General features: G+C 36.3%; 1 protein-coding gene across 1 annotated transcript; it reads right to left on the bottom strand.

Annotated features, from left to right (window-relative positions):
- Positions 1 to 1,354: 1,354 nt before the first annotated feature.
- Positions 1,355 to 11,838, bottom strand: LOC134855241 (uncharacterized). Its single transcript, XM_063871703.1, has 3 exons — positions 11,137 to 11,838; positions 4,709 to 5,193; positions 1,355 to 2,784 (listed from the first exon to the last, which is right to left on the bottom strand). Exons 1-3 carry the CDS (start codon positions 11,294 to 11,296, stop codon positions 1,711 to 1,713), a joined length of 1,719 nt encoding a protein of 572 aa, XP_063727773.1. The 5' UTR covers positions 11,297 to 11,838; the 3' UTR covers positions 1,355 to 1,710.
- Between the last annotated feature and the right edge of the window lie 2,532 nt (positions 11,839 to 14,370).

Here is a 14,370-nt window from a genome sequence, read left to right as displayed (position 1 = left end):
TCCTATTAAAAGACCTACTAACGCGTTTTACTCGCTCGAAACATCAAAAAAATCCTTGTTTTCTCAATTTTTACGGATTTTTTTTTTATTTTAATATCGTTCGAAAACCGACATAAAAAGCTTTTGTGAAACATATCACTCCACTCACTCTGATAGTTATTCGTGGTACCTAATTTTGACTACTAGTTCTAATGTGTTTATTGTCCGTTTTCCTATTGTGGCGGGGTTGGACATTCGAAAGTGCGTAAGCAATGGTTCAGACGAGGGCATTCGGTGTAGCTTTCAAGTTATTTAAAGGCGGTTAACACAATTTTCCAGGCCATTCGATCACGGCAGTCTGTAGATTTGAGGCCTTTAGCATTCAGGTCTCGTGTAACACAATCGATCCAGCGTTTTTTAGTCCTTCTTGCTGGTCTTTTCCCTGGGACTGAATTATGGTCCGTTGACTTAAGAGCATGGTCATATTCTCTTTGGTGAACATGGCTAAATCATCGTAGCCGCGAAGTACAAAAAGTAAAACAACTCAACAAAAGTAAGAACTAAAACACCCGAAGACATAGTTCCTCTCCACTTTGAGTGGTCGAAACAACAAGCAGGCATCATTCATCAACAGCGAGAACGATATAAGTGAGAAAAAAACATTTGAAAAAATCAAATAAAAATTACGACACGATGAGTTGAGATTTATACACTATAAATTGGACTAGAGCGATACGAGTCACTGCTAGAAACACAAATAGACAATACACTTTCAACCCACGCACGCAATTTGTCCTTTTCCACCCTAAATTTGGATACTATTATGGAAACCTATCCCAGTAAACAGACACACGATAGTACAAAAATTGAACTTTAACGAAAAAATTTCCAGTTGCAAACCATAACTTTTCTCGATTTAAGCATGGATATTACAGCATCTAATTAGTCATTCCCATAAATTTAGTGAAAAACTTGTAAAAAGTATTCAACGTTAAAAACTGCCTGGTACCCGGTTGAAAAACCTTAACTAATCTCAAGAATGAACAATTCAACAAAACTTCTCGCCGGAAACTACATATTGCAGCAAAGCTTTGGTTTTACTGTTCCACAATAAAAACATACCCAGTTGGATCAAATTCATCGCATTCAGCGTTTTTGTTGATGAAATTCCGATTACCCGCTATCGAATCGAAGCAATAACAATATTACATGAAGGCAAAATCACAAAACTCAAACTCTATGAGGTGACGTTCAGATTCGTGCTTTTCCCTCCATGTAATATCGTCATTGCTTCGATTCAACAGCGTGTAATCGGAACTTCATCAACAAAAACGTTGAAAAGGTTGAATTTGATACAGCTGCTGATAAGAAAACATTGATGCAAAAAGATATATTTGTAAGATATCATTAAGTTTATTCCATTCAAGAGTACCAATCAATTTACTACAGGAATTTATTTCGGAGCAAGATTTGGAATGTTAATCTTGGAATCTTGGAAGGTTAATACCAAATTATGAATGTTGCATTAATTAGGGTGGGCCTATATACTTTAACATAAGCAAAACCTTAGACATAGATTATATTTCCAAATTGAACTTCAAAAGCCTCCCTTAAATATGTTATTGGAAATAATGCACAAAATTATGTCTTACGTTCACTTACACTACGCTTAAATAAACCTACCTAGAATCTGAAATGTCTTTGAGATTTGTGAAAAATAAGATTTTTTGTCTAAAGACACCCATTGCCGCCTAAAATCTTTAGACATGCAAATCCTGGCATCATTGTGGCAACAGACATCATAAACGAAAGCAAGAAGAACGTCAAAACCATCGCCAAAAATATTCCAGCTGTCTTCGGGTAAAATCGTTTCTTCGACTTCAATTTCTCAATATCCCCTTTTTGCGACGGCAAGAGTAACAGCAAAGGAATCGAAAGAACCTGGACGACAAGCGTCACAACAAATGACCATGCCACCATTTCACGGTCAACAATCGAGTCGTTATTATACCTTTCATCAGTTGAAATGCGAAAGGGGGATGTCATAGCATTTGCAATTGGAGATCCGATTATCATCCCGACTATAAACGAGGTCACGAGTAGACTGTGGAACAAGGCTTCCAGTCCTTTCGGACAGATCTCAATCAGCATTAGACCACCGACAAGATGGCCCATACCTTCAGGTATCGCAGAAATGACATCGTCTGCAAAATAGAAATAAGGGTTCCGATAAATATCGAAAATGGTTATGAACTCAACGACATTTTCAGTCACCAAATGTAAGATCCGCGAGAACAAAAATATCTTTCGCCAAGATGCATTCAAGAAAAACTTCTTCAGAATCCAAACGCCAATGATCTCTAGCCCGGTTGCTATAAACTGACTTAAGGTTGTTATTAACGGGGTCACTTTAGCCCAGTTTTTCTTGACTTTTACCCCGGCAGGTGACGAAATCCGAATCGACATAGCCCAGAAAAATAGAACAATAAACACCTGCAAGACTTCGCGCGACTGAAATGCAGACCAAAACGCTTTGAATTGTTGCTTAACACTTAGAACTGCTCCAAGTTTTTGATCACGCACAAAGAAAATTCCATTTATAACCGCCACAAAACACATTGAAGACATGACTGCAGATAGAGTTTGGTAGGAGATACTGAAGCAAAATGAGCCCCCATATTCGACGCCATTCATCAGAAAACCGGTGAAGATAATGCTGCATATTGTAGATGCTTCCAGGAACATGTAAATGATGACGTTGATTGATCCACGTTGCTTATCGCCCTCTTTTTGAGAATACTCAATCTAAACAATAAAAAAAACTATTTAAAAATCATGTTACACTTGCTTGTTATTCGCCCTGAAGCTCTGGATTCTACGGTCCTCTTTTCGAGTGAGTTTCAAGGGCTGGGTAATAATGCCTCGTATAATAGTAATGGGTTTGATCTTTGCAAGTCTTGTTTTCTGAGGACACTGAGGACTGAATAAATTTTTAACCTCTTATGAAACCCAGTCCTTTGACCAAAAAAATCCAAAACAGCACATTTTTAACCTTGTTTTGTGGCATCAACCCGCTCTCAAGTGGCTTTTTGTCAAATTATAAAAAACAGAGCCAACAGACACTAAAAAAATGTCAATGAACGCAAGTAAACAAAAAAAAAACTGATTTCTTTTGTGAAAAATCTCAACTTTCGACACAGAGGCCGAGCTGAGCTTCGCATTACTTGCGATACAAAACAAGAAAGCCGCTAAGCAAAAAAAAATTGTCGAAACTTATCAGAATAAAAAGGCTAGTTTTGAAACAAAAACATGCAAAGACAACAGAATATGAAAATAGCATCGGTCAAAATACCATTTAGCAAAATACCATTTAGCATCAAGACTTGATTTTTTTAAAGATTGAGTCCCCGTCACTCTCACACACATAAAAAAAATTAATCGCTCGTCAAATGGAGCAATACGAGACGACTAAGCAGATCTAAGAGAGACCGAAACCTATCCAGCCAAAAAAAAGGAAAAAAAAAGCAGAAAAAAAATTATTTAAATAAGATATATCAAAGGTTATCAATTCCCCCTCACCCTCAAAACACACACACGCACACTTTTTTTCGCTCGTAGAACGTCGAAAATGAGGGACGCCACTAAGCCGATATACATTATGCCGAAACCTATCCAGTTAAAAAAAGGAAAAGAAAAAAAAGAAAAAACAAATGAATTTTAACAAACCGAGCTGGTAAAACTACAACCAAAACAAACAACAAATTTCGAAACGGTCAGGCATTGAAAATACTAACAAGCAAAAAAATATATGTACAGCGTTAAATTTTTGCTACCAGATTAATCGAGTTTGCGCCCAAAAATTATAAACGAAGCCGAAAAAACAATATTTTTAAATAACAATTTTTCATGTTTGTTTTGTAAACTTTATTAGGGAAGGCCTAGGAGGGCAATTTAGATTTTTCAAAATTTCTCGTTAGAGTTCAACCGTTTTTATTAAGCCTACCGACCTCGGTGCCAAAAACCTTCCGAAATTTTTTGGCACAGATAAAAATTATTTAACAACTCTTGATGTTCACCCACAGTACAATTATGCAGTTCATACACTCCAACCATGCTATTAATTCAGCTGTGTTTACCATTTACCATTTGTCCATTCTGTGAACGAAGTTTTTTACGGCAAAAAAGTCTAGTATCCGGTTGCAATACCCTTATCGCAAGAGTAAAGAAAAATAGATGGCCTTACAGCTCTTTGAATTTCTAGAAAGTGTAAATTTAATGTCTAGTATAAATTTAATTTAAGTCTAGTAATTAAATTCCATTTTCGAAATTAGTTTCATTTTCTAGAACAATTTAAGATTTACAATTTTTGATAAAACCCATACCCAATTCGAGGAAACTCGAATAATAGGTATAATTTTTATTTCGCTTGGAAGAAATTAAAGTCCACTTTCGAAATTAGAACTCGATCACGTTTTTTGACACCTTTACTTTCGCTGTTTGATAGCACAGTTTGCCTTCCTTTCAACAAAGGACACAAAAAGAACTTCAAAAGAAATCAAAAGTCAAACCGCGAAAAAGTAAATTGGAGACTGAACAAATTTTAAGACTTTTCCTAAAAAAACAGAAAAAAATCATCAAGATCTATATAAGAGTCTGTACTACGCTCATCGACTCTTAATAATTTCAAAAATATTCAGTGGCTACTAAATTATTCATCGATAAGACATACCTTCAAACCATCGGCGGCGACATCAGCGAAAGATAGCAACATAAATGCAATCGTATTTATCACGACATAATGGATTCCCTGCTGTTTTGCATCCGCGTTCAAAACCGAAGACCGGTCCAGATAACAAGTTCCGTTTCCATACACTGGCTCATAATAAGGCTCTGGCACTGGCTTGAAAGTGATCATGGCCAGAGGTACAAACGCGAAACCCATACCCAACATCATGTATGGCCTGCGACGCTGGCCCGAAATAGGCCATACATCGCTGACCACACCAACTATGGTCTTTAGTGACCATGCCGCCAACGGTAATGTACTAGCCGCCCGGTACTGGTTACTGTCCAAGTTGAGATAATTGGCGTAAAATGGGTAGATAATGGAAAAGAGTGTTTTGATCACGAACCCCTGGAAGAGGAAATGAAAATACAGACCGTACCCAAAAGAGTTCCACTTCACATCTTCGGGCGCTGGATCTACGAACTCTGCTGTAAGTGACCATAAAGTTCATCCCAGTTCAAACAATAAGTATGTATAATTCTTTCATTTACGTCTAGGACGCAAGTGAATAAGGTACGCATCCAATGATTCAACAAAAATTCATAACATACAGTGCTGATTTAAATTATACGGACAAAACGAAAACTTAAATTTTCAAACGTGTTTTTCCCAAACTTGGTTAATATAAGACAAAAGTTGCTTAAATTTTACCAGAATTAATATGGTGCAATTTTTCTCTGAAATTGTCAACCAAAATTTTACCAGTCTTTGATTTTTTAATAAATCAAGACTTAAGCTGAAAAAACCTTGTTAATTGATGAAAAATATACATCACAAGAAGCCTCTTACACAGCTTAACTAAGTTCTACAAAGGCTAAATCTCCAAAAATTTGAGTAAATTGTTTAAAATTTGTTTTTGAGCAAAGATTTTGGGTTTTATATAGTAAAAATCACGTTTCTTTACTGAAAAACAAAGGGCAAAAATATCTTCTCTTACGCAATTTTTTGGAGATTTAGCCCTTGTACAACTTTATTGGGCTGTGTAAGAGACTTCTTGTGATGTATACGTCTCATCTATTAACAAGTAGTTTCAGCGTAATTCGTGATTAATTTAAATAAAAACTAAAATGACTCATTTTTGGGGTAAAATTTTGGTTGAGAATTTCGAAGAAAAAATTACACTATATTAATTCTGATGAAATTCTCAGCAACTTTTGTACTCTTCACTTTTTGTCTAATTTTACCCCAATTTGAAAAAAATGCGTTTGAAATTTCAAAATTTGTTCGTTTTGTCCGGTTAACTTAAATCAGCACTGAATCATCGCATGATATGTTTTTTTTTTCAATTTTAAGATTAAATGCTATCAAACAGGGTTAAATGTATGTAAGCAAACAGGGTTGAATGAATGCATTTCGATTAAATTTTAGGGTCGATTCTTTTTGACCTATAAAATTGAGAAATTGGTATGAACTTATATTGTTTTTATTTCAAGAAAATCCATGAAGCTAGACTTAAGCTGAAAAAACTTTGTTAATTGATGAAAAATATACATCACAAGAAGCCTCTTACACAGCTTAACTAAGTTCTACAAAGGCTAAATCTCCAAAAATTTGAGTAAATTGTTTAAAATTTGTTTTTGAGCAAAGATTTTGGGTTTTATATAGTAAAAATCACGTTTCTTTACAGAAAAACAAAGGGCAAAAATATCTTCTCTTACGCAAATTTTTGGAGATTTAGCCCTTGTACAACTTTATTGGGCTGTGTAAGAGACTTCTTGTGATGTATACGTCTCATCTATTAACAAGTAGTTTCAGCGTAATTCGTGATTAATTTTTAAAAAAAAACTAAAATGACTCATTTTTGGGGTAAAATTTTGGTTGAGAATTTCGAAGAAAAAATTACACTATATTAATTCTGATGAAATTCTCAGCAACTTTTGTACTCTTCACTTTTTGTCTAATTTTACGCAAATTTTTGGAGATTTAGCCCTTGTACAACTTTATTGGGCTGTGTAAGAGACTTCTTGTGATGTATACGTCTCATCTATTAACAAGTAGTTTCAGCGTAATTCGTGATTAATTTTTAAAAAAAAACTAAAATGACTCATTTTTGGGGTAAAATTTTGGTTGAGAATTTCGAAGAAAAAATTACACTATATTAATTCTGATGAAATTCTCAGCAACTTTTGTACTCTTCACTTTTTGTCTAATTTTACCCCAATTTGAAAAAAATGCGTTTGAAATTTCAAAATTTGTTCGTTTTGTCCGGTTAACTTAAATCAGCACTGAATCATCGCAAGATATGTTTTTTTTTTCAATTTTAAGATTAAATGCTATCAAACAGGGTTAAATGTATGTAAGCAAACAGGGTTGAATGAATGCATTTCGATTAAATTTTAGGGTCGATTCTTTTTGACCTATAAAATTGAGAAATTGGTATGAACTTATATTGTTTTTATTTCAAGAAAATCCATGAAGCTAGAAAAGCATGAGTCAAAAGGCAAAAAACGCCACAAACCAAATAACCTAAATAATCATTAAAACTTAACAATGAACTTGAGCCTACCTGGGAAAAGCAGCGGATTATAAACTTTTTTCTTTTTCAAATAAAACAAAGATCCAGAAATTTCTTCTAATTTGACAGTTAACAAAAAATGTACAGTAGAAATTGCTCTACGAGCTAGAAGCCACATATCAAAGCTCATCTTTCCAAAACAAATTCTAAACTTTTCGACGACTATAACATATTGATTTGGTTAAAAAGTAAATGAATAATGCCCGAGACAAACCATGAGCCATACGGCCTTTTCTTTAACTGTTGTGGGCATTAAAAAACCAATCTAATTTGAAGTTATACCAACGGTAAATAATCTGTTCAGTGAATCAACAGAACTTGAACAGTTCCGTAAGTTGGATATTTTCAATTCGGCCTCAATAAATTTTGAGTGCAATACACTAATGTGCCGAATGTGAAATATTTGAAACAAGGGCAATATTTGAAACATTAGTACAATATTTTTAAACAATATTGAAAATTTTTTTGAATGGGTGAGTGTTTTGTTCGAACTTTTCACATGTGCAGCCCGAAATTTGTTCACATCTCGAAAATGCGAATCTCAATTTGTTAACAAAACTTTTCGACACAATATATAGCTGTTGTGTATCGAGTACAAAATATCCAGTTCTTGTGCAAGTGTAGAACTTTTCGACTACTGCCATAATTGGAAAAAAAAATTGGATGTTCAGCTTTCAAAAATTTTAGTCATTTCCTGAGAGTATGATGTAACTATGTGATTAAACAGTCAGCAAACAAAGCACGACAAGCTAGCCGACAGTGTTAAATTATCAAAAAACGAAAATTTGCGAAACAACAACTATGTAAACATTGCTTTGGCAGACGCCCATTAAGCGGAAAGAAAATTTTTTCATGAAGAAAAAAACATTGTGGAACTCGATGTATCGCGCTCAAAATACTCACAGGTCCAAGGGTAGTTAAATCACTTTTTCTTCAAATTAGTCTCGTTTGTTCTCGCAAATATAGTAACTTAACATTATAAACGGATGTCCATAAAGTGTCATGTTCTAAAAAATGAAAATCTGTTACACAAGCAAAGCAAGAGTTCATCCTAACATGGGAGAGCGAAAAGCATGCTCGGATTGGTTTTTGGTTACGGAGCTTCACAAGTCAGCCGGGGCTCCGTCTATTAATCCTAATACTTCGTGCCAGCATTAACTCCAGCTCCGGACAATACACTTGCTCCCGTGTAATCTAAAAATCCTCTGTTCACAAGTATGTGGTGGCAGATTTGTGGATCGACTCGTTTAAAATCTTGCACCTCCCAGTATCTAACAGAAAAAATTCTGCGACTGTCCCCAGACCAACCACCCCTTCTTCAACTACACTTAAATTAAACCCCACCCTCTATTAGCAAATTAAACCCCCCTCGATTGCGAACACTGATACAATTCAACGATCTGCGGCAAAAGCCCCCCCCCCCCCCAGCATAAATAATTTCTCTATCAACTAAGACCCTCAACATTCGCAGTTAAACTGCAATGGGATCTCTGAGAAAGCACTCTGAGAAGTCACCGTTTTTTGTCCCTGCTTTAAATTACAGAAAAAAAAGCTAGCTCCACCAAGAGATAATATTCGAAATTTAAATCCGTCCCATCCATTTTTAAATCATTAAAACAGAAATCATGTTCAAAACGGCCAGAGAAAAAGAAGAAGGCACCATTCTACTCTCTAAGAAATCAACTAGAATCATTCACAGAAAAAATTTACCCCTCTGTTCAATCAAACACCTTTCAAAAGGCCTCCTCTAATTCATCTAACTACTTAACCAAGTTAAATCAATTTCTTACCTCTAGATCGCGTGTTTTTTTCTACATCAAAAGGCGTAGCCAACCTTTTCTATTCGTTCAACAAGGAGTTCAACTCACACTCTTAAGTAAAAATAGATAAAGGATACTTTCCCTTGGGAAATGGATAAAGCACCACAAAAAACGGCATTTTCTTTGATTCATCCCCTATAATTGCAGAGCACTGTAATCGGACGTCAGCATAAGCCTCGCACAATATGGTGATTCTGAAGGCCATATCTGACTTAAATTGGAGTCAATCAAAAAAGACGTTACAGACCAATTTTAGATGGCACCATAGCGTGTTGTACAAAATGAGAGCTCCAGAACATTTACATTCTGAATGTTGAATTTTAAATTTAGCCCACCATCATCAACTACTCTCCGCTCAGTTTACCCTTTAAACTTATATCCTATCAAATCCCTACTTTTTCACCACCATCGCCCCCAGACATCCCTGAAGTATCTGCCCGTCATTACTTGAAATATAGAGTCCAGTAACAGAACAAATCCTCCGAGATAGAGCCAACACATCTTTAACTACTGTGACTAATTATAACGAGTAAAGATCTTTCGCCTTTCAAAATCAAAAATCGATTTAAAAAAAAACAGCACAATTGAAGTGTCGAGCTGGGAATTGCAGATGCTCCTCCCCCAAAAGTACTTCCACTCAATCTCCTTCCCCCAACTGTAGTTCCCAACACGCCACTTTGCACCTTTTTAACTGTTCTAGTAACACCACTTACTTAACTCTCAGAGACTTGTGGCTTCGGCCGATCTAAAATGCTAGGTTTCTGAAACTCGGTTTGAGCATGCCGGACGCGCCCCTTCGGGGCTAACAACAACAACAACAGATCTCATTACTTTATATTAAGCAACAATTGCTCATAACAGGGCAAAGCCTGGAATGTTCTGAACGCCCCTAATCTATCCTTCCGATTTTTTCTTCTAGCCAAAAAGAACTTAAAAAAGAGCTTTGATTTATTTACCACCCACGAATATTTTTCACTACTAAAAAAATAGGCATAGAAACTTTCATTCCCACATATTTCGTTCAAACGATTTACACAGAGGCGAAGTTGCATTTCGCATACACAAGCAAAAATATGACTGATAACGCTACTGGGAAAAACTGAGTGATTTAAACTTCTGAATGAGTCTACAAATTTTCTAAGGTGACGCACGCCAAGTATGAGCCTACATAACAGCTAAGTAAACTAAGCCAATTATGACGCATTAGCAGTACCAGTCAATTTGAAAAAAAAAATAAATTTTTTAACTAACCTGCCTCAATTTAGAGCGGACACATTTTATTACGTGGACGAAAAACTTCATTAAAAACATCAAACCCTGCCCAGGTTCGATCCCTCTTATTTTGTTGCGGGTCTCCTGCCGTACATCTACGCTACTGGTCCATGATACCTTGAAGCTAAAGTGCTATTTGTATTATAATAGTCTGTGTTAATATCCTTAGCATTGGCTGTAATTAATAGCTAGTTATTGATCAAAATGAACACTTTCAAAATGAACAATATTTGCGACTTGGAAAAAAAAGAGTTCATCCTATCACACAAGCTTTGCTCGTGTAAAAACACTGCAGTTTAAGGGATATTATGCGCGCATACGTAAGTCGAACAAACGAGGCATCTGGAAGCTTAGCATTCAATTACGAAACTTTGCGAAGAATGATCGGACGCGAAAAAAAACTTCCTAGTTTTGAAAAGCATTTGTACAAAAACATTGTAAAACAAAACTCCAGTTGAAAACTTTATTTACGATAACTGAAACTCGTCCGATTGTTAAAAAAACCTTAAGCATTTTCTCACTTTCTTCAAAGGAAGAACAACTGTGCACCGTTCAACACATCACTGTGATCGGGTCAAATGAAGTATCAGCTAAAGAAAATAACTGAAGGAAAAATATAAATAATTTTAGAAGCACTTGACCCTTTTACGCAGTCAGTCTTCTAAAAAAAATTGGTTTCAATTACGAGCAGGATTCTCTTTTTATTGTCAGTTTTTAAGTGACTTTTTTCCACATTTTAAATAATTTTAGGATGAACTTTCAACCGTTAAGTGGCAAATTGTCCTGGGATGAGAAACGCAACAGCTCTCCTTTTCCTGTCGACGCCACAGACGGTTTCTGAGTTCTCAGGAACTCCTTCTCCTCTTCCAGATGTGAATTGAACTCATCGAGTTGCATAGTTTTCTTTCCGTCCGAAGGGGCCATTTTAATGAAACTTGGTAAAGTTCGATAAGGAATTAAAAGTCAATAGCGAATTGCGGGGTCCTATAGAAATTCATGAAGTGCAAGTTCAGTAGTAATCAATCAGAAGACACGGTTTTGAAAATACGAAATGCGGACAAACCGTGTTTACTCTAGCAAGCAAATATTATATATTATCTCCTTATCTTTGTCTCTTTTCAAGACCACATTAAACTTGACTTGAAGTCTCAGAAACTTTTCAGATTATGATTTGTCAGAAGCGCTATAGCTAAGTGCTGGGTTAGTAGGTTAAATTAACACAAAATTCATGTTCTGCAAACTTAAATTATAAAGGGTTCTCAAAATCCAAAGTCATAAAATCAATAAACTTTGAACAAACGAACAGTGTGAAAACTAAACAGATATCAATTAGTATGGTGCAGCAATTTTGATGAAACAGCAACCAACTAAACAAACAATCAATATCAGTTTAAGGGAAAATTACTATCGCAATGGTCAAAGCAAACCTGATCGTTTGCATGAAAATATTTGGGGGAAAATAATGATCATCGTCCGCAAATGTACTCGACTGCTTTTGAAAAAGGACTGTAAATGCTGTTTTCTTGATTAGCAACAGTTGACTGCTGACTAATTGGTTTATTCAATTGTCGAAGACTCCTGCTAGGTGTATGCAAACTTCTTTCTTCATTGGACAACACAAAATCTTCAAATGAATCACTTTGCGGCATAGACACTCGCAAAGGACTGTTTAATGAAATTCTTTCTCTTTCACATATTTCGTTTTCTTTGTTTTTGATCATTTTTGCCGCGGCTTCATCTTCAGACAACAAAACACTTGAATCTGTACATGGTAAAACACCAATCATTGTATTTCGGCCAAAAAGCTTCCCATTTTTTCTAAGAGCTTTTGCAACTTCCAATTTTGTCGCAAATTTCACATGAAACCAGTTAGTTTCATTGCATAGCCGATATTCTTCAACAGTGGATGTAGCAGCAAAGTCTTGCAAAATCTGCTTTGCCGAAACAGGATTAAATCCGAAAATTGTTACCCAATAATCGAGGGGGTTCTCAACAGACATCTGAAAACAATCAGCATATTAAATTGACCTTTTAAATTCAACGAAAAAAAATTTTTACCTTGATTGCAATATCCGGAAGAGTGCTCGCACAATCTTAGTACTTTAAATTTTTTTCGTCTTTCAAAGTAAATCAGAGATCAAAAATTATCATGGCAACCAAAATTTTGTGCCAGTCGGTCATATTTGGAAGTTTGACCTTGAGGAATACGGACAACGTAATTTTGGGGTGAAATGTAAATTTTCATAAATTCAAATTGAGCCTGTCATGCTCAACTTTCTCGCGGAAACTGAAAATCTCAGAAATACAAGATCAGAACGACCGAATTACAAACGCGGGAAAGTGGTCAAATTTAGCAGCGGGAAATTGCTATTCGCAATTTCCGATACTTAATTAGAACGAGAGTAGAGCTGTCCTATCTTGATATAGGAAACAGAGCGATTGCAAAAGAAGAGCGAATCAATTAATACTGGACCAGAGTGAACCTTCGGTGGAAAGGTAGACAACTGAAGTCTCCCAATGGTTCAGACCCAAAACTCAATTTTCAAGCTATAACTTGATCGATTAGAACTCATTGAGTCAAACTTAAGTCCCCATTTATTCTCAAGTTGCTTATTAATTTAGTTACCTCAGTATGCTGATATGTGAGTACTCAATTTAGTTTTCTTGATATGTTTTATGATTGTTATGTTGAGGTAAGGAGAATTTTAGGTTGATCCATCTAAAATGGATCAGGGTTCCACTGTCTAATAAAAAGTAAGCATACGGACTGTTCCGACCCTGTTTTTAACGGCGTTCGCGTATTTTGGGTATTTTGCGACCTAAGTATGGGGACGTTCTTATTTCCTAGAGTGGGGGTATTTTGGTAGTGGCCTTTAAGCTGTAACGGGTTTTTAGTCTCATGTCGCAAAGAAACCGAATTGGCTCCGACCGTTCGAGGTGGAAAAACACAAGAGATAGTGTCTCTGACTCTTGAGCCAATGGTTATAGGGCCTATTTTTCTTTAACCTCATATGTGACATAAGTAGGCGACTGTTACATAGTGTTTTAAGGCGCTCCTGGGTGTTTTTACGAAATCATGACTACGGAGTCGAACCCACTAGACACAGCTCCGGTCTACATGCCCATTCTAGAGTACCGGTGGTACGGTTCAGCGGGAACGTGTAAGCCTTTCGGTTGTACCGTGATAGCTTTTTAAGAAAACTCGAGAAATTTTTCTGGTACGCTGTCCGAACGAGGCTTAGCTAACCGAGTAAGGGGGGTAACTAAGGGGACGAAAAAACGAGCAAAAGACAAAAAGCGAAACAAAAACCGAAAAATAATAGAAAAAGGAACAGAAACCATAAAATAAAAAAAAATAACACTGATTTTGACACCAGATTAGTTGGATCAAACCTTTAAATTAATTAAATAATACACCCATACTGTTTTTATAAGACCGATCGTTTCGATCAATTCAGAAATTTAAAAAGAAGCCCGAGTGTGGGGCGTTATTAAGGGTTTTCAGATAGCTTGCAACTTAGCTGGACCACTAGGAGACTTAACTGGAAGAGGTGACCAGTCGAGTGGGAAAGTGGTTCACAGGGACTTAGCTGGACCACTAGGGGACTTAACTAGAAGAGGTGACCTGTCGACTAGGAAAGTGGTTGACAGGGACCTAGCTGGACCATTAGGAGACTAGAATGGAACAGGTGACCAGCCAAGTGGGAAAGTGGTGCTGGTGATCAGGTGCAGGACACATCAAGGAGACAACCAGCACGGAATCAGAACAACAAGAGAGGATGGGGGTGTTCTCAAGTTGGTCAAACGGTTATCGTTAAAATCCACATTAAATTATAGGAGATAAGTGTAAAATTGGATAAGCGGAACCCCACTGTTTTGAGGAACGTTTTTACTCAAGCAGAGCCTGGAAACAGGCTCTACGGTTTTCTCTCAAGAGGTTTAGCACCCGGCGCTTAGGGTAATTTTCGGCTTAAGAGGGGGGCTAAAGAGGGGGGAGG

This window comes from Symsagittifera roscoffensis, chromosome 10 (genome assembly GCF_963678635.1).
Source record: "Symsagittifera roscoffensis chromosome 10, txSymRosc1.1, whole genome shotgun sequence".
Lineage (NCBI taxonomy): Eukaryota > Metazoa > Xenacoelomorpha > Acoela > Convolutidae > Symsagittifera > Symsagittifera roscoffensis.
This window is presented reverse-complemented; position numbering and strand designations above follow the sequence as displayed.